General features: G+C 39.9%; 1 protein-coding gene across 1 annotated transcript in view; it reads right to left on the bottom strand.

The window, feature by feature from the left end:
* The window catches only part of VPS41 (VPS41 subunit of HOPS complex), a 109,759-nt gene extending 99,737 nt beyond the window's left edge, over positions 1–10,022 (bottom strand). The window contains exons 1-2 of the mRNA XM_084896414.1: positions 9,961–10,022; positions 3,240–3,278 (exon numbers count right to left, since the gene is read on the bottom strand). Coding sequence (XP_084752540.1) covers positions 3,240–3,278; positions 9,961–9,981 — 60 coding nt within the window. The 5' untranslated portion in view covers positions 9,982–10,022. The remainder of the gene's footprint in view (positions 1–3,239; positions 3,279–9,960) is intronic.
* Between the last annotated feature and the right edge of the window lie 9,284 nt (positions 10,023–19,306).

Genomic DNA, 19,306 nt, shown 5'->3' with positions numbered 1-19,306 from the left:
TACTAAAACAAAGCTCTGCCACAGCAAAAGAAACCATCAGCAAAATGAAAGGGGAGCCCACTGTATGGGAGAACATATGTACCAATGATACATCTGCTAAGCAGTTAATTTACAAAATATATAAGGAACTTAAACAATTTAACAAAAGGAAAACAAATAATCCAATTAAAAATGGGCAATGGATCTGAATAGACATTTCTCCAAAGTGGACATACAGATGGCCAAGAGACATATGAAAACATGCTCAAAGTCACTAATCATCAGAGAGATGCAAATTAAAAGGACAATGAGATATCACTCACATCCACCAGAATGGCTACCATCAACAAATCAACAAATGACAAATGCTGGCAAGGATGTGGATAAAAGGGAACCCTAGTACACTGCTGGTGGGAATGCAGACTGGGGCAGCCACTGTGGAAAACAGTATGGAATTTCCTCACAAAACTAAAAATGTAATTGCCAGTGATCCCACTTCTAGGAATACATCCTAAGAATCCTAAAACACTGTTTACAAAGAATAGATACACTCCTATGTTCATAGCAGTATAATTTACAACAGCTAAGATCTGGAAACAGCCCAAGTGCCCATCAGTAGATGAGTGGATAAGGAAGATGGAGTACGTTTACACCATGAAATACTATGCAGCTGTATAAAAGAAGGACCTCTTACACTTTGAGACAGCAATGGAGGGACCTGGAGAGTATTATACTAAGCAAAGTCAGCCAGTCAGAGTAAGACAAATATCACATGATCTCACTCATGTGGAATCTAATGAACAAAATAAACTGATGGACAAAATAGATCCAGAGACAGAGACTTAAAAGCAAGGAACAGACTGATGAATCTCAGACGGAAGGCAGGGAAGGCAGGGAGAGTGAAGGAGAGATTAACCAGAGAACTTACATGCATAACCCACGGACACAGACAATAATGTGTAGTGAAGGCCTGATGGGGAGCATGGATAGGTGAGGTCAATGGGGGGAAAAAAGGGGAACATCTGTAACACTTACAACAATAAAATTGATTGATTAAAAAAACAATGACTCTCCTGCTGGGCTGTGGTGGTTCAGTGGTTGAGCATCCACATATGAACCAGGAGGTCATGGTTTGATTCCCAGTCAGGGCACATGCCTGCCTGGGTTGTGGGCTTGATCCCATTGTGGGGAATGCAGAAAGCAGCCAATGATTCCCTCTCATCATTGATGTTTCTATCTCTCTCTCCCTCTCCCTTCCTCTCTGAAATCAATAAAAATCCTATCTAAAAAAAGAGTAATATGCAAATTGACCATCACTCCAACACACAAGATGGCTGCCCCCATGTGGTCAAAAATGACTACTCCCATGTGGACACAGGATGGCCAGCAGGGAAAGGGGACCCTCTGCAAGGGAGGGCAGTTGTGGGCGGTCAAGCCTGCAGGGGAGGGCAGTTAGGGGTAACCAGGTCAGCAGAAGAGGGAAGTTGGGGGCGACAGGGCCTGCAGGGAAGGGCAGTTGGGGGGGACCCAGGCCTGTAGGGGAGAGCTGTTGGGGGGAACCAGGTCTGCAGGGGAGGGCAGTTAGGGGCAAACAGGTGATAGGGGAACAGTTAGGAATTAATCAGGATGGCAGGGGAGTGGTTAGGGGGTGATCAGGCTGGCAAGCAGAAGTGGGTAGGGGCAATCGGAAGGCAGGCAGGTGAGCAGTGGGAGCCAGCAGTCCAGGTAGGATCAGGCCTAAACGGGCAGTCGGACATCCCTCTAGGGGTCCAGATTTAGAGGGTATAGGCTGGGCTGAGGGACACCCCTTCCCTGTGCATGAATTTTGTGCACCAAGCCTCTAGTATATTAATAAAAACAACAATGACTCTCCAATGGCTTCCCATCTCACAGTAAAAATCAAAGTCTATATATTGACTTACAGGCTCTATGTTCTTGGCCACTCATTACTTCATTTGCTGCCACACAGCTCCAGCCCCACTCACATCCTTGAAGATGTCTAGCATGACCCTACCTGACCATACTGCATTTACTCTTGCTTTTACCTACAAGACCTTCCCCCCAGGTATTTACTCAATTTCATCTCCTTAGAGAGCCCTTTCCTGACCAAGACAAATCAACACCTCAGTCCATGCCACAGTCCTCCTACCCAATGTTATCTTTTTTATCTTCAATGTTTATTACCACCTGGTATATATGTTTTTGTTTTTGTCTCCCTCCTTCATCAAATACTGGTGTATGTTAGCACCCAGAAAACAAAAGTAGTCAATAAATATTTGCTAAGTGAATACAAAGATCAATCAGTCTATCTTGGACTGCCTAAAATAATTTTTCTCCTAGGTAGTGAAATTATAAATTCTGTTCAAAGATATACTATGCTAGCATCATGTTTATCTTTCCAATCTCTAACAAGTGGCAGAAATATAGGTTAACAATCTGTATTTGCATCCAGAAAGTTTCTACTAAGTTTCCAAACATATAATTTTTATAATATATGCTTCAAAGGGAATGTTTATCCATGCCTGAATGAATGATGCAATAGTCAGCAGAACCTGTTAATATTAATAGCTCATTAAATGAAAGAGCAAATTTTAAATTCAAAGGCAATTTGGAAGGATCTATTATAATCCCATGCTTCATTTTTCTCAGCAATCAATCTCATAACAAGGGACATTACCATTTTAGTTACTATAAATTTGTTTATCATAATTAATACATGTAAAGAATCAATTTATATTTCAATAAATTATTCACAATGTTCTACTCACCAGGTAAAATAAATAAATAATTTTCTGTGTGATGCATTTCCTGACTTAAAAAAAAAAAAATCTATCTCCTGATTTTCTCATGACTGCTTTTTATTTTAACAAATCTGAAAAAGAACTCTCCATGTGGCTGATACATCTAGAAGTTGCATTTTATTTTAATATTAGATTCTCATTCAACAAAAATTGCATGTTAGTTTATTTTAAATAGCTACTTGTAAAACTGCATCCATTTTCCCACTGCCAACATGCTTCAGGTTACAATATTGTTCAAGATTAGAAGAAAACTTTTTGTTCCTTTTCCTGTTTGTTTTTTAAACTAACCCATTAAAAAAATGTTAAAGACAACTGACCTGTTCTTCCCCAAGGCTCAATTACCCATGGCCCTGCTTTACCACCGGAGCCTTGGAACGGCTGTAGGTATTAGCACTGCAGAACAAGTTCATGAAAACCGGGTTAGCCAGAAACCCCCAGGCTCCTGAATTGCCACCTTACCTCAGACTCATCGGTAGATTCTTCAGGAGACACGGTTTCCTACAAAGCAAAGAGAGGGGGAATGGTCAAAATAATGACGAAAGAATAAAAAATATTTTCAAGGGAAAGGAGTTCTTATGTCCCCACCAATATCCGCCTGCCCTGTTTTGGAGGAATCTGCAAATACAATTGAAACGCCTCCCCATGGTCCAACGCTCGCAGACCTCCTACTTCCCCACACCCTGCAGGACTGAGATGGTCCCTCTGGGGCCTCCCAAAGCCACGGTTCCTGCTGACCTCCCTCAAGTGGTCAGGAGGATACCATGTGAGCAAATGGAAGGCTAAAAATGCAAATCGCTCTGGCAAAGCAGCCTTACTGATCTCAGAAAGGAAGAGGAAACTGCCATCTCAGAATATCTACAACCAATTTTTATCCTGACACGTTCTTGTGCTATTAATTATCATGCTATTCATCTGGTTGAGTCAAAATGATTGTCTTGCTTAAACAACATTTACAAAAGAATTCCCCTCGAGTGGTACCTATCAGACACTGGGCAAACAAGCTGTATAATTTATATCCACTCTTTAAACCATTAACCGGGAGACAAATTCTGCCATTTAACACAGTTTCCTTCTTGCGAGACAATGAATCTTGCTGCTCTGTGGAAAACAAAGCAAAAAGGGGAAAAATTGACTTGATCCTGCTAATCTCTCACCTGTCCGCGGAAAAGGAGAATCTGCTGATGCCACGCATCCTCAAAGAGGTCAGCAAAATGAAGATTTACTTAACGTACTTATAGATATCAATAGCAATAAAAGGCTACAACTAATATGCTGACACAGAAAGTAAGCATTTTACAACAATCCACGCGATAAAGAAAGAACAAAAAAATTGAGGCAAGGGCATAATATTGTTTTACACATAACAATATTTTCTTCAACAAAAAGAATGAACTTTTTTTTTTTAAGTTAGATGTACATATTACTCAATGCAAATCTGGTGCTTCAAAACATTTTCAGTTCATTCATGGAAAATCACTAAGAACCAGGCAGGTGGCAGGTTGCCCGGGGATCAGTCTTGTGGACAATACAGCCTCAAAAATCATCTGCAAAATGGGAAGAAAGTTACCTGTAATTAAGAATGGTGTTGCAGGTACATTATTAACCATGAAGAATGTGAGGCTTTTCATTACACCCCAATGCAGCCCATTTAGTTTAACATTATTCTCAGTATTGGGAAGTTCTAATTTGGAGCTACAATCTCTCCACAGTAACTTTTTATTCTTAACACCAATAAGACTCAGAAAAAATCCAATTACTTTACTACTCTCTGTCTGTTCTCCAGAGAGTTAATGATACATATCATTAAATTATTTCTCTTTTTTTAAAAAATATATTTTATTGATTTTTTACAGAGAGGAAGGGAGAGAGACAGAGAGCTAGAAACATCGATGAGAAAGAAACATCGACCAGCTGCCTCTTGCACATCCCCGCAACCAATGTACATGCCCCTGACCAGAATCGAACCTGGGACCTTTCAGTCCGCAGACCGAAGCTCTACCACTAAGCCAAACCGGTTTCGGCAATATCATTAAATTATTTCTACATCATTTTTCCTCTGTGCTAACCATTCCCCAGTTCCAGGTTTCAGTCCACTTACTATCCTTGCCCTTCACTCTTCTGAACATACCCTCACTTAATATTAATAGTCACCATCCTGAAATCTTTACTGAACATCTATTATATATATATTCTCATAATGCTACATTTAGCTTTTCAGATAGCATCTTAAAGTTTCCTAACTACCCTTGCAGTACGAACGCTGAGGCTTAAGAGGCTGAACTTCTAAAAGTCCCTGAGTATTACATTTGTTAGCAAGAGCAGAAGTAAGCTTTGACAACTGTGCCAGTGAACCAGACATAGGCTCCAATTTCCCAGCTCTAGAACTCTGAAACAGCACTGGACTACTCTTTTCAGAAAAATTACATCAAACTGGAGGATTTTTTTTTCTCTTACGTGGACACCATTAAAATATGCACAAGGGGGAAAGCACAAATATCCCATTTACATTCTTGATTAAAATAGAGACCAAAGACCCCACTCAGCAATTTCAATCCAAAAGCTCTAAACCAGATTCCGCTCTTACCCACCACCAGAACGCAGTCAGATCTCAGAAGCCTGAGTCTGTAGGGTTAGAGGCACTTCCTGTGACTGCCAGTGCCCATCAGGAACATTGACTCCAGGTCTCTCTCCGACTTCTCCTGAGCACCAGCACAAACCTCGCAAACACAGCTCTGGCCCCCCCAAATTACATTTTTCCACAATCCTTCCTACCAAAGCAATGCATGAGTGACGGTGAGAATTAGCCTGATCTGTTATTTCTTAGCTTCACTCATTCATCAAGCTCCTAGCTTAATGTTCTAGAGCACATGTGTCAAACACAAGGCCCGCGGGCCAAATCCAGCCCGCCAGGCCTTGCAATGTGGCCCGCACCGCGCTGTCATCACTGCACTCCGCTGTCAGTTTATGACATTGTCAGTTTATGACTGTTCAGTAAACCATTCGGCCCTCGATTTAGGCTGGATTTTAGATTTTGGCCCCTTCTCTGATTGAGTTCAACACCCCTACTCTAGAGAAAGGAAAATAAGAAATGACATGAATGTCCTCAGTGAGGGATCCAAGAAACAAGGGTGAACCCCGAGAATGATTACAATTTAGAAAACCAGCGGTTTTCAAACATTTTATTTTTCTTTTAAATATATTTTTATTGATTTCAGAGAGGAAGGGAGAGAAGGACAGAAACATTAATGATGAGAGAGAATCATGGATTGGCTGACTTCTGCACGCCCCCTACTGGGGATCGAGCCCTCAACCTGGGCATGTGCCCTTAACTAGAATTGAACCCTGGATCCTCCAGTCCACAGGCTGACGCTCTACCCACTGAGCCAAACTGGCTGGGGCAGTTTTCAAAACATTTTTAAGTACACACCCTATCTTTCAAATAACCTAACTTCAAATCATGAAAATGTAAGTTATAAAATTGTGCTGTTCTCTAAATAAAATAAGCCAGATACAAAATGACAAATATTCTAGGATTACTCCTTTATGAGACGGTAAAACAGAGGTTAGCAAGGCTGGGGGAGGGAGTAATGAGGGTTATTATTTAACAGGTACAGAGTTTCAGTGTGAGGTGATGAAAAGTTGCTGGTGATGACTGAACAACAATGTGAATTTACTTAATGGCACTGCATCATACATTTAAAAATGGTTAAAGTGGTATGGTATGTATATTTTACCACAATAAAAAAAAAAAAAAAACACCTGTGCTGTTCTGGTTATAGCAAAAATGATGGTCAGGAAGTTACCCAGTGACACAAATGCATAGCCAGACAAATTCTGGGCAGAAGGCTGAAAAGCTAAACTCGACAACTGTTCCACTTTACCTTTCTTTTGCAGACCAATCATCTATCTAAACCTAATGCTCTCCCTGGCTTGACATGCCACCCCTCCAATCTATTCATCAACTGCGTCTGAATACCTTTCAAAACACACATCAGACTAGTCACTACTCTCGTCAAAGAATCCTTGGGACTCAGATTTCACATCCTTGTCCCTCTCTCTCTCTCTCTCTCCCTTCCTCTCTGAAATCAATAAAAAAATATATATATATATTTTTTTTTTAAAAAAATGACCCTGGAAATGGAAAGTGAAGGTATATCCCCAGGTTCCGGCCTTTCTCTGCTCTTTTTGTCTTATTTATGTTACTCTGGCAGCCTCTATTGCCTGTATGAATACAACTACCGCAGTCACTAATTTCTACCCTAAACTCCAGTGCCACATTGCCAGATTAAATGCTTTCTGTCATACTCACAAGAGTCCTGGAGAGTAAAATCCCCAGTTTACAGACAAGGAAACTGAGGTAGTCAATTATTTACTGACTTGTTTTTTATTTTACACATGGGACACAACTATATGGGAGTATACAAGCTCATGAATGTGCCTCTGATAATGTGTAAATGCTCTACCAGAGGACAGAATTTCCCTAATTTCTAAAACATAGACAGAAGTATAAAAAAAGAAACTCTCCTAATTGGCGAAGAAGTAGATGGTCTGACTGATCAACTATTTCAACAGTCTAGGTTCCCCGCTGTAGGAAAGATGAAAGGGTACCTGGGGAGCTGGCAGAGTGAGGAGTCTAACATAGGGAAAGTAATCTACAACACATGTAAATTTATAACTTCCAAAAGTTTCAAGTAAAGATAAAATAACAGTCCCAATTCTACTGGACCTTACTTACAATTTGACATTTTCAATTCAGAAGGCTATTCTCCCTTCATAAATTCATTTACACATTTTATTAAGACCTAATACTTGTAAAGCACTAGCCTTGTGTGAGTTAGACTTGAGTAAGCTCTAGTCCTTTATTCTTGAAGACTCAGCAATCCGTAGGAGAGACAAGACAAATACACAAACAACCAGACTACAAGCAGAATGTTATTCATAAGTGAAGTACGGACAAATACCGTAGAGCATCTGTGATTATGAAGGTCAACCATAAATCATTTCGGTGCCAGATAAAAGGGCTGTTTAGAAGATTTCCAGCCAGAAATCTCACATACGTAGAGATTTGGGGGAACTATCTTTACCAAACAAAGACATCCCAGTAACTCTTAAAAATGTTTATTCATATCCAAAGAGTGATTTTTAGTTTGAGTCTATGAACTGTTTCATGTTTTGATAACTCAATAGAGATCTCACTACATTGGTTCTTCCTAAAATTAAAGGGGAGGACAAGCAATCACCAAAGAATACAAAGCTTAGAAAAGTTAAGAGGAAAGGTTTGGTTTTGTCTTCCTTATCATGGAGGGCTGTTTACATTTACAATAAAAAAGCTTCCTTTGCCCCAACCTTTAAAGCACATCTCACTGCTTAAAGCATTCAGAAGAGAAAAATTATGTCAAGATTTTCTAAAAGGTTTAGAGTATCAAAACAGAACAATTAGCAAATTTATTTAACTCCACTTTTAAACCCTTTTAGCCCTCAAAAACACGTATATTAAAGGCCTTACTATCCTAGTTGAGATTTTAATGGCTTCCTGCTGTAAAATGTGGAAGCACAAACAAGCAGAGTGGGAAAAGTCTAACTATTTTTATTCTACAAAAGATGATTTATAGATTAAATAGAGATACAATTATTTGTTAGCTTTCTTTAAAAAAAATAAACAGGATGACAATTTGTGAATGTTCGCTTCTTTCTGCTATTAATCATAAGATTGGAAATTAGATGACTGGAGATTTATTACAGATACAAGTCTGAGCAAGTAACTGAAGTGGTTTGGATTTCTATTCAATCCTTTAATAAGTATTGCATACCAGGCACTACTCTATGTGTCAGGCATACAGCAATGAACAAATCTTTGCCATCATGGAACTTACAACCTAATGGAGATAATATACCAAAATGAATATAGAAACAGAGAGAATATACAGAAAAAAATAGACGAGCACAAAGAAAAGTATAATGCAGGAAAGAGGTTGCAAAGAATGGTCAGAGAACACTTGGGACCAGCCAGTATGGCACAGTGGTTGAGGGTCGACCCATCAATCAAGAAGTCACTGGTTGATTCCTGGTCAGGGCAATACCTGGGTTGCTGGTTTGATCCCTGGTCAGAGGGCACATGGGAGGCAACAGATCAATGTTTCTCTCTCACATCCATGTCTGTCTGTCTCTGTCTCTCTGTCTCTCTGTCTCTCTGTCTCTCTCCCTTACTCTCTGAAATCAATAAAAAAAATATATTTTTAAAAAATGACCCTGGAAATGGAAAATGAAGGTATATCCCCAGGTTCCGGCCTTTCTCTGCTCTTTTTGTTTTATTTATGTTACTCTGGCAGCCTCTATTGCCTGTATGAATACAACTATCGCGATCACTAATTTCTACCCTAAACTCCAGTGCCACATTGCCATGTGCTGACTGGACACTGCCATCTGACATTCTGCCAGCAACAAATAACTCCTCTCCTAACTGCATGCCCAACTTTTACGAAGCACTTTAACTTTGTGTACCAATTCATTCCAGCTTAAACCATCTTCCAAAGACGGGCACCGTATTATCTCTATCATAGATCTCTATCTTTAAATACTGTATATTTTAAAAGTTAAATAACTAGCCTAAAGTCACATATGAAGACAGAGAACCAGCACAGGAGCCTCGTCATTTTTGCTTTAGAGCAGATGCACTGAGCCGCCCCTGTACCCCACAGTGACTTAGCTTTGCATCTAAATGCAATAGATGCGAAACGAAACATCATGTACTTTCTCCCAGCCCTCCTGCAAACCGCCCTCCCTCACGGTCCTGCTTCGAGTGGAAAGGAATTTAAACTTAAAATACCTCCTAGACCCAAAACTCAAGTCATCTATTTCGCCTCCCATGGGCAGTCGGTCAGTCCCTGTCTTAGCCCAGGCTGCCTTCAAGCCCCTGAGCACAGGCCAGCGGAGCAGGAGCAGAGCAGGTAAAAAGAGCCAGATCGCAAACGCTGGGGGTGTGTCGGTGGCTGTCCCAGGTGCCCTCCAAGAACAGGCATCCCACCCGCCTCTCTGCACCCCAATGGCCTTCCGGTGCCCGCCCGCCCTGCCCGGCCCGGCCCGGCCCTCCCGCAGCCCCGCACCGCCACGCGCTCCTGTCCAAGGCCCGGCCACTCCACCTTCGTTTCCCCTCCCCTTGCCCAGCAGTTGTAGCCTTTACCTGTTCCCCCGCTTCCGCCATGGTGCAGCTGGGGAATCATGTGACATACCCGGAAATGAGAGAGAAACCAGACGCTGAGGCCCAGGGCCTGCTGGGAAATGTAGTTTTAGCAGCATCTGAGCCTGGATATCTTTTCTATTGGATGAGGTTATTAGGCCTTTGTTTCTGCTTCCAACTCTCCAAGCTCAATGAAGTTATGCTTTGGAAGTCTCAACTACCAAATGCCACTTAGTCTAAAAGTGTTCTTTCCATTTGAAAAACGCATATTAAGTGAATATAAAGCAGTTTTTGCAGAGGAGAACCAAAGAATAGTTTATACTCCAAAAATATTTATTTGGATTCTACTGCTTGTTGCTTTAAGTTGACATTTTCTTCTGAGGGTTCTTCTGGAATCTGGACATTGACATTCAAAATCTCTGTTGTTTAAATTATTTATTAAACTTATATTGAGTATATTCCATAGATAAATATTTGAAATGAAGTAAAAATTTATCCTTGGCAAAATCTGTAAAACCACTGTATTACTTACAACTTTTAGAATGAATGATTCCCTCTCCATGTTTTCAGGCATTTTAAATTCTCCTTCCTAATCCTCAGGAATTTGTAGTATCTTATCCAAAGACAGGAATTTTATTCTTTACACTCATCTCCAGCAGCTGGTAACTAACAGAGGGCATCACATATGGCAGCTTGTGGTGTGTGCCCAGGACCCTTTTGGGAATTCCAATAAAAATCCCAGAAAGTTATTATATGAATATCAGCAAACAGATTCTAAAGTTTATATAGAGAGGCAAAATAGCCAACATAATATTAGATAGCCAGAATTGTCAATACAATATTAAAGGACAAGAACAAAGCTGTTGGGTTGATGCTACTCAACTCCAAGATTTACTATAAAACTATGGTAATCAAGGCAGTGGATATTAAAAAAAAAAAAAAAAAAAAAGACAGTGGGTATTGGTGAGAGATCAGACAAATAGATAAATGGAACCAAATAAGACATGATCCACAAATAAATCATTGTTAAGCTGAATTTCATTAAAATAAAATTTAAAAAATCTCAGCTCTGTGAACAATAATGTTAGGAGAATTAGAAGACAAGTCAGAGACTGGCAGAAAATATTTGCAAGTGACACATTTGATAAAGATGTTAGTTACCCAAAATATAAAAAGAACTCTTAATAAAACATACAACTTGATTAAAAATTGGGCCAAAAACATGATACCGTTTACATTAGCACCTCACTGGTTTGTTTTTGTTTTTTTGTTTTTGTTTTAGATTTACATCTAGCTAAGCAGACATCTAACTAACATAGATATAGATGGCAAATAGGCATATGAAAAAGATTCTGCACATCATAATGCAAATTAAAACAACCGTGAGATACCACTACACACTGATAAGAATGTCCAAAATCTGGAACTCTAAACAATAGCAAATGCTGGTTAGGAGGTAGAACAATAGGAACCCTCATTTATTGCCAGTGGGGGTGAAAAATCATGCTTTGGGATTATTTTTTCCATATTATTTTCATATTAATATACAGGGGACTATCTATCTTTGAGTTCTAAACATAATTTGGACCATACTGTACAGTTCTATAGAACTCTTTTTTACTTAGTAGTATATAAAAATGTGATTTCACACAAGTAAAATATAGAGAGAGCTATATAATTGTCTGTGCTCATATTGTCTTTTTCTAAATTGACTACCGTATTTTCTGGCGTATAAGACGAGTTTTGAAATGGAAAAAAAGCCTGCTCAGATTGGCCAGAGTCAGAGAGGTGGTCTATTAAAAAAGAACTGGTGTTGCCTCGGAAGTGGGGGGTAGTCTTATACAGCGAATATAGGCACAAACCTATGTTTTAACTGTAAAATTAGGGGAGTCGTCTAATACGCCGGAAAATACGGTATTATAATTTATGCACCCAATCCCCCACTTTTGAATATTACTTTCAATATTTTGTTATTATAAAGCGCATGTGATTAACATTATATCTTTGCACACTTGTACAATTTATAGATACTTCCTTAGAAAAATGTGCATAAATGGAATGGATTGGTCAGAGGACCTTTGAAGTTGTTATAAGAAGAGTTCTTTGGAAACAGCAAGAATATAATAATGTGCTCATTTTGAATACTGTAGTAAATCTTTTATTCATCCTTCAGATTCCTATTATATGTCTTACTAAAAAAAATTTCAAAGGCCATCTGTTTGAGGTTTCCCCAGACATAGACTGCTTATGTGCAATCCATTTACTGAACTTCTTTCATATTTTTGACAGGAAAGCACAAAACTAATTTTTTAACTTAAAGCATGAATTCAATCTGCCCTGAATCCAGGTGTTTGGCTGTGCCAAGAAAATATATTATTTTATAGAGAATCTTTCATTTTCAATCAAAATTTTGAAACAAAATACTTAAACACTTCCTGCCATTGGATCCAAATATCATTTGTGAAACAAGGTCCATTTTTCAGCAAGAATCCAATTTCAAGGTATGTTTGTGGAACAACAGCCTTTCTCTTCTGTATATATGAGTCCTTCAAACACAAAGGCACAAACATTGAAAAAGAAGAGGAGAAAAGTAGAGGAGGAGGAAGGATGGGCTACACTACATGAAAGCAATGGCAGTTGTCTTCCAAATTTTAACATAACCAGTATGTTAATTAATTGAAATCTAATGTTCACTTTTTTTGTATACACAGCAATGTAAATGTTTTTTTAGCCAAAAAATATTTAACCCACAGTACTATTGAATCTGTACATGTTAGGAAAGAGAAAACATAACTGTTGCAGTTCCAGGATTTATAGAAAATAAAAAGATCATAATGTCGGTTTAATAGTTTTGTCTTTTTCATGAAAAAAACTACACTTAATCATCACAAAATTTTGTTTCTTACTTGTGTTTCTGTTAGACTTCAGTCACTTATTAAAATGTGACAACCTAGGAGCTTAGTCACCATTTAGGGTCTTTTGATTATTGCTTTAGCTATGACTAGGGAAGCCTTACCCCTTTAAAAAAAAAAAAAAAAAAAAAAAAAAGAGCATATTAAAAAGACTGCAAGAAAGAAGGAAGTTCACAAAATGAATGCATAAGATAACACGTACTAAAAGCCAGAGTACTCAAAAGTCAGACTTGAATCTTTAAGTAATCATTAGATTTCCACATGATGTTTCTAATTGGTTTGACAACTAGTGGGGAAATATAGCTGCCCAGTCCTCACCATACTTATGTAGCTGTGCAAGAACTAAAGCCTGATGTCTCTAGGTGATATATAACCAATTTCTTCTTTGATATAGAAATGCCAGAAAAGTTTTGGAGGAACCCCTCTATTCTCCTACCAACTTCCTTCCAAGCCCAACCGGAATGATCTTCCTTTCACGCCTGCCCCCCATTATGATTCTTAGAGATCCTAACTCAAACTGGAATTTTTCTGGCCTTGCTGTTTTCAGCTCTTACTCTATCTCATTCTATAGACACTGCCCGCCCCCCCCCCCCCACACACACACACACCACCACCACCAACCCCTTCTCTTTATTGTGCTTCAATGCCTGCCAATGATGCAGGTGAGTGGAAAGATCTTTAAGATAAGATAGCCATGGAGAGGAAAACCATGCCCTACCATCAGTGGATATGGATGATGGAACTCTCTCTGCCAAGACTGACCAAGGTTTTTTTTTTTCCATCCTATGTCTGTTTGTTGCAGTTGAGAAGGCCTAATGCTGTTTAAAAACCCGTTTTTAATATGTATGATATGTAGTGGCAGATATTTATTCTATTGTTTGTCCAGCACCCTTTCCGAGGATGTGTCTTCCTACTGCCCCATGCTCCTGACCACCACCCTCATGGTGCCTACAAAGTCCTTCCACTTACTGGATACAGTTTGTTGATCTTCATTCCTTCCCTGGGATTTTTGGAATTAAGACTGAGAGAGGTCAAAACTATTCCATGGTTCTGTAAGATATCCCATGAACTTGTTGTCATTGAAACAAGTTCAAATTAGTTTTCTGATGTTTACAGTTTTAAAAAGCCCTTTTTTCCATCTCCATTCCCATTCCCCTTTGTTCACCACCTTTCCCTCTGGTTATCCCCACACTGTTGTCTGTGTCTATGCATTATATACACTGCGTGGCCAGATTATTATGATCTCTGAACACATAATAAACTGGCCACTCAGTGTGTGTGTGTGTGTGTGTGTGTGTGTGTGTGTGTGTGTGTGTGTATTAGAGGCCCGGTGTATGAATTCGTGCATGGGTGGGGTCCGGCCAGCCTGACTAGGGGGAGGGGACATGAGCGGTTGGCCAGCCTGCCTGCTGATCGAGCTCCTGGCCGAGGGGATAATTTGCATATTAGCCTTGTATCATATAGGATATACACTGAGTGGCCAGATTATTATGCGTTCAGAGATCATAATAATCTGATCAATCAGTGTATATTTTTTTGTCTTTTTTTTTCCTTTTTTTTGCTAATCCCTTCACCTTCTTTCATCCAGCTTCCCAACCCCCTCCTCTCTGAGAGCAGACAGTTTGGGGGCAATGGGCATATGATGTTTTATTGAATTGTACACTTGGTTTTGAGAACCAATGCTATCCCAATAAAGTAAATTTTTTTTTAAAAGTAAACAATTTTTTTTTAAAAGCCCTAACTCATTTAACTGATACACACACACACACACACACACACACACACACACACACAATGGCTTTCTCCTCCAAGCTGTCTTTGTGCCATATCTTCCCTGTCCTTTGCTTTGGCAAGTGGGTTTTGGGGATTAAGGAAAAGTATCTGAGAATAGAGACAGGACTGGATGCCCTGCTCTTTGGATGAGTACACTATTGGCCATCTCTCCTTGATATGTTCCTTCACTGGCCTGCAGCATTTTGCCATCCTTCTGATACCAGCTGAATTTCAGCCAGCAACTGATTTTATCATGCCTTCTTTTGCTGGATTTCAGATAAGCAATCACAGATTAGCTGAATATCAGACCAGGAGCTGGTTTGAAAGGCAATTTCAAGTTCAGGAGAAACTATAATACTGAGCTCTTCAAAGATACTATTATCTGGTTTAGGGACCAGATCAGTTGAGTACAAGCCTTGGGTTCCCATTCCAGGTTGACCTGGAGGTGGGATGACTATGAAGGAGAGAGTGTTCAAGAAAATCCTGAGGCCAACCAGGCAACCAGCCCAAAACCTACTACCTGCAACTGCCATAGCCATATTCTTATTTGAGTTCAAAGGGAAACATAGACATTTATTTGTTGTGTGGCTGAAAGAGAAGGCTCCTGCTTGTCAGTAGAAAGGAATAAAGCACTGGACAACCAAGACTTAGGCATGACTTTCTGCATTACAACCCTTCCTAAATAAGGTTCCCAGAGATTGAATCTCTACCTTCTTTGAGTTCTCATAACACTTGGAAATATTTCCTCTTCCACAAACAAACTGAAATGAATTATAGGTTTTTCTTTTTCTAATGATCTAAAATGTTGCTAAGTTTGCACTTTGACCCACAATTTGTAAATGTTATCTAAGATGCTTCTTGTATGCTAAACCTCAGGAGTGAAGAAAATAGACTTTAATATTGATAGTCTTTGTGGACCCAGTGTAATTTCAGTGTAATTTCATACCTGGGAAAGGACTCTCTGCTAACAGTTATATACTGTGCTCCAAGCGCCTCATAGCTGCAAAATGACTGGAGGATCAATGCTTTTAATGCATCTATAAACCCAGAGTCATTTCATTCTATAATAATGGCTCTTTTCTGTGTTTGCTCGTCCTGCATTCCATGAATTGGACTAGCCTAGTTGAAACTCTTAGAAATCATGCCAGGGTGACCCCCAGATCCACAAGTCATGCAAAATCTGTACTGCCTTATGGATAACAAGTATGTCAACCAGAAATTCCTCTCCCACTTTAACAGGGTGTGAATTCTTGGAGGGTAAAGGTTGTTGGCTATGCACTTGACACTGCCCCCACTTAACGTTGTCAGGAAGCTCTTCCTCACTCCACGCGTAAGATATTGGCATTTATAATTTAGCAGGTCTTTGAATAACATCGTTTCATTCAACATCATATTGCCATAATATTGATAATATGTCTTAGAAGCTTAATTCTTATTTACACCAATAAGCCAATGGTACAATTGTTTATAAGTTATTTCGCTTAAAGTTATAGAACCTATAAATAGCGAGGACTTACTGTACACTAAGTCTGGTTGATATGCAGTTAATATTGTGAGAATAAAAGGTGCTTAAATATTGTACTTTCTCTCATGGTTCATTGCAAGAAGGTTTCTGGGAGAATTTTTTATTCAGCCTATTCAAAGAATGATATGAGGCAGCAGCTTGACTTAGAGCTCCCCTAAATTTGTTCTGATCCCTTTACTGGATTCTTTCATTGATAAAATGTGTTGAGGATCCTTATTCTCTCAGAAATATTATCAATATGTTATTACTATGTCATTTTATTTAAAGTTTGTTAAAAAATAAGGCTATTATTACTCACTAGAGACCTGGTGCACAAAAGTCGTGCACAGGCAGGGTCCTGGGCCTGGCTAGTGATCAGGGCCAATCTGCAGGGCAACCAGTGGGGCAATTGGGGGGCCCCACTGGCACCCACCTTGGCTGGCCTGGGGCCTGTGGATCGGGAGCAGCTCCTGCATTGAGTGTCTGTCCTTTGGTGGTCAGTGTGTGTCATAGGGACCAGTCGTTTCACCATTTGGTTGATTTACATACTATGGTTTTATTACATAGGATTTACACAGATAATGTTTGTTTATTTAACAATTAGTATGTAGTAAGGGTAGACACACGAACCCCCAAACTAAGGGATAGTTCTATGTAAGAGTAGTTAACTGGCAACCAATATTATTTAAGCCCAGTGCCAGGCACTGATAATATAAATATGACTAAGACACGATTCCCTACCTCAAGTTGCTCACAGTGTGGGAGAGTGGGTGGGTGCAGGAATGTAGGTAATTGATTCAATTCTAAGGGCTGATAGAATGGGGGTTGGCCTGAGTGGCCTCCCAAGGCCTCTTCCATTCTATCAACCTGTACATTTTTTTATTTTTTATTTTTAGTAAAAAAAAAAACAAACTACCCTGCATTGTCACAAACTTCATTGTAGTTTACCATAGACATTCAACCTCTGTAGTTCAATGAAGGAGTTTTCCTATAATATTTCCTGAGGGGTAAAATGTGGCATTAACGGCACTTTAAAAAACCCAGAGTAAACGATGCACCAAAGAGCCTCCGATAGATCATGTCCGTGACCTTTATTGATAAATTCTGATGGAAGTGCCTGCGCCTAGTCACAGCCTTGCCAGTGGGATGGCCTCTTCCAGCAAAACGTCCACTCCAGTGCTGTATCAATGCTCTCCTCTTCAGAGAAACCGCCTGGCCTTCCTGTTTCCTCTCTTTCTCCCCAAACTCCTTCAATAATTGACGAAATCCCAGAGCCCAGAGGCCCCAGCGCTCACCCCTCACCGGTGGGCAGCCCTGGACTAAGAAGCCACCAAAGAGCTGCGTCCGATCTCAGAATCCTGATGTGCGCAGGTCGGCTCATCCCCATAAGTGGTCCTTGAAAGAAACTGCTGAAGTACCTGGCTTTGTGGTGAGTTGTGCTTTTTTCCTCCCTCTCTACTTCTCTAAACCTTTCTAAGGAAACACATTTGGAGCTAAGAGCTCTCCCAGGGTGGAGAGTGTGTCTGTAGGTTTCAGGGAATTAAAGCCAAGCCCCTCCCTCAGGGTAAAGTGGAGGCAAACAGATCTGTCCTGGAGGAGGAGGAGGCTATCGCTATTAAGGGAGAGAACCACCTTCTTAATCCATGAGGGAGATGAATTTTCCAGAAATGGAAGACATACGATTTTGAAAAGATTATGTGAGATTCCAAAGACACATTTTAAGGAGAGCATTCTAATTGGGCGACTGCGTTACAAGGAAGTTAATACCTGAACTTATCAGGTATTAAGAACAGGCAAAAGCATTTCCCTGCACAATAGCTTTTCTACATTCTTTTCTTTCTGTAGACTCAGACAACATATCTGGATGGATCCATAAGCCTTTTATGAACCCATGACCCGGATTTAGAAAAGCTATACTCACCACATGCCAACCTTTCATAATAGCACAGCTCACCCTCTCCTGACCTCCAGCCCCAAATGAACTCTAAAGGATGAAATTCAGAAATCAGTCACTTCATGCAGTAGCAATTATAACCAAAGTTTAACATAATCCTGTTACATTTTGGCAATAAATTAACTAGCTGGATGTCACGCTAGTTGGGACATAATCCTGATTGTCCAGGACTAGATATTGGACTTAAGTGCCATTGTTGATTTATATTTGCTTTATAGCAACAGTAAAATGGGTGCCTCTCTTTAAGGCAACAAAATGAACCTTATTCATGCTCTTCACATATATCGCTGCAACTTCATCACATTACAATGCTCCAAGGCTGCCACTGGAGAGAGAATTTTCTGATTAGAAGGACTGGCTGCCTCCCTTGACAGAGGTCATTTTTCCACACCAATGTAGACAGTTTTCAAGCATTTCTTAGAATCCAGGCCAAAGGAAGAGCTGACTGGAGATAGGAAAGGTTTCCCTCTGGCCACTGATTAAGGCTGTTTCCAATTTTTAATTTCTTCTCCTGGATATTTTTTCCAGTATGCCTGACACCTCTAATATCTCTGAACTGTAGGGTAGTGGTTTTACTTTATCCCCATAGGCCAGTGGTCAGCAAACTGTGGCTCTCGAGCCACATGAAGCTCACGAGCCGCAGTTTGCCTCTCTGTTTACTGTTTGCTGACCACTGCATAGGCCATCATATTAGAACCCAATACTGCAATATCAGAGTAAATAAGAAATAATGTGTGGGTCTTTTCCTTACATGATCACCTATAAATAGAATCATAATGCTTTACACCAATGTATCATGTTCATATAAAGGTACTTCTTAAATTCCCTCAACATTCTGATGAATTAATCATGATCGTGCTTCCCTACTCATACTATCTCACTGCCTCCCCTTTAACTACAAGGTAATGAATGTATGAGCTCTTTCGCATGGCATTTAGGGCCATTCAAGGAATAGAATGAAAAATAAAGGAACAAAGTTGAACAGCATTACAATGTTTTGCTTGTGGCAATTCACTCTAGATGGTGCTCCTCCAGCGCATGATTGCATTCAAATCTGTCCCTGTCATTTCCCATCCCTGTGACTTTGGGAAAACAACCTAATGTTCCTATACATGGAAACGGAGTTTCAGAAATGTCAACTAGTGTTTCTGCATGGAAAAATGGCAGATATGGGATTGAGACCCAGGCTGATTCCAGAGCTGAACT

Source organism: Pipistrellus hanaki (genome assembly GCF_964339955.1).
Source record: "Pipistrellus hanaki genome assembly, chromosome: 10".
Taxonomy (NCBI): Eukaryota; Metazoa; Chordata; class Mammalia; order Chiroptera; family Vespertilionidae; genus Pipistrellus; species Pipistrellus hanaki.
The sequence above is the reverse complement of the archived record's forward strand: the minus strand, read 5'-3'. Positions and strand labels throughout refer to the sequence as shown.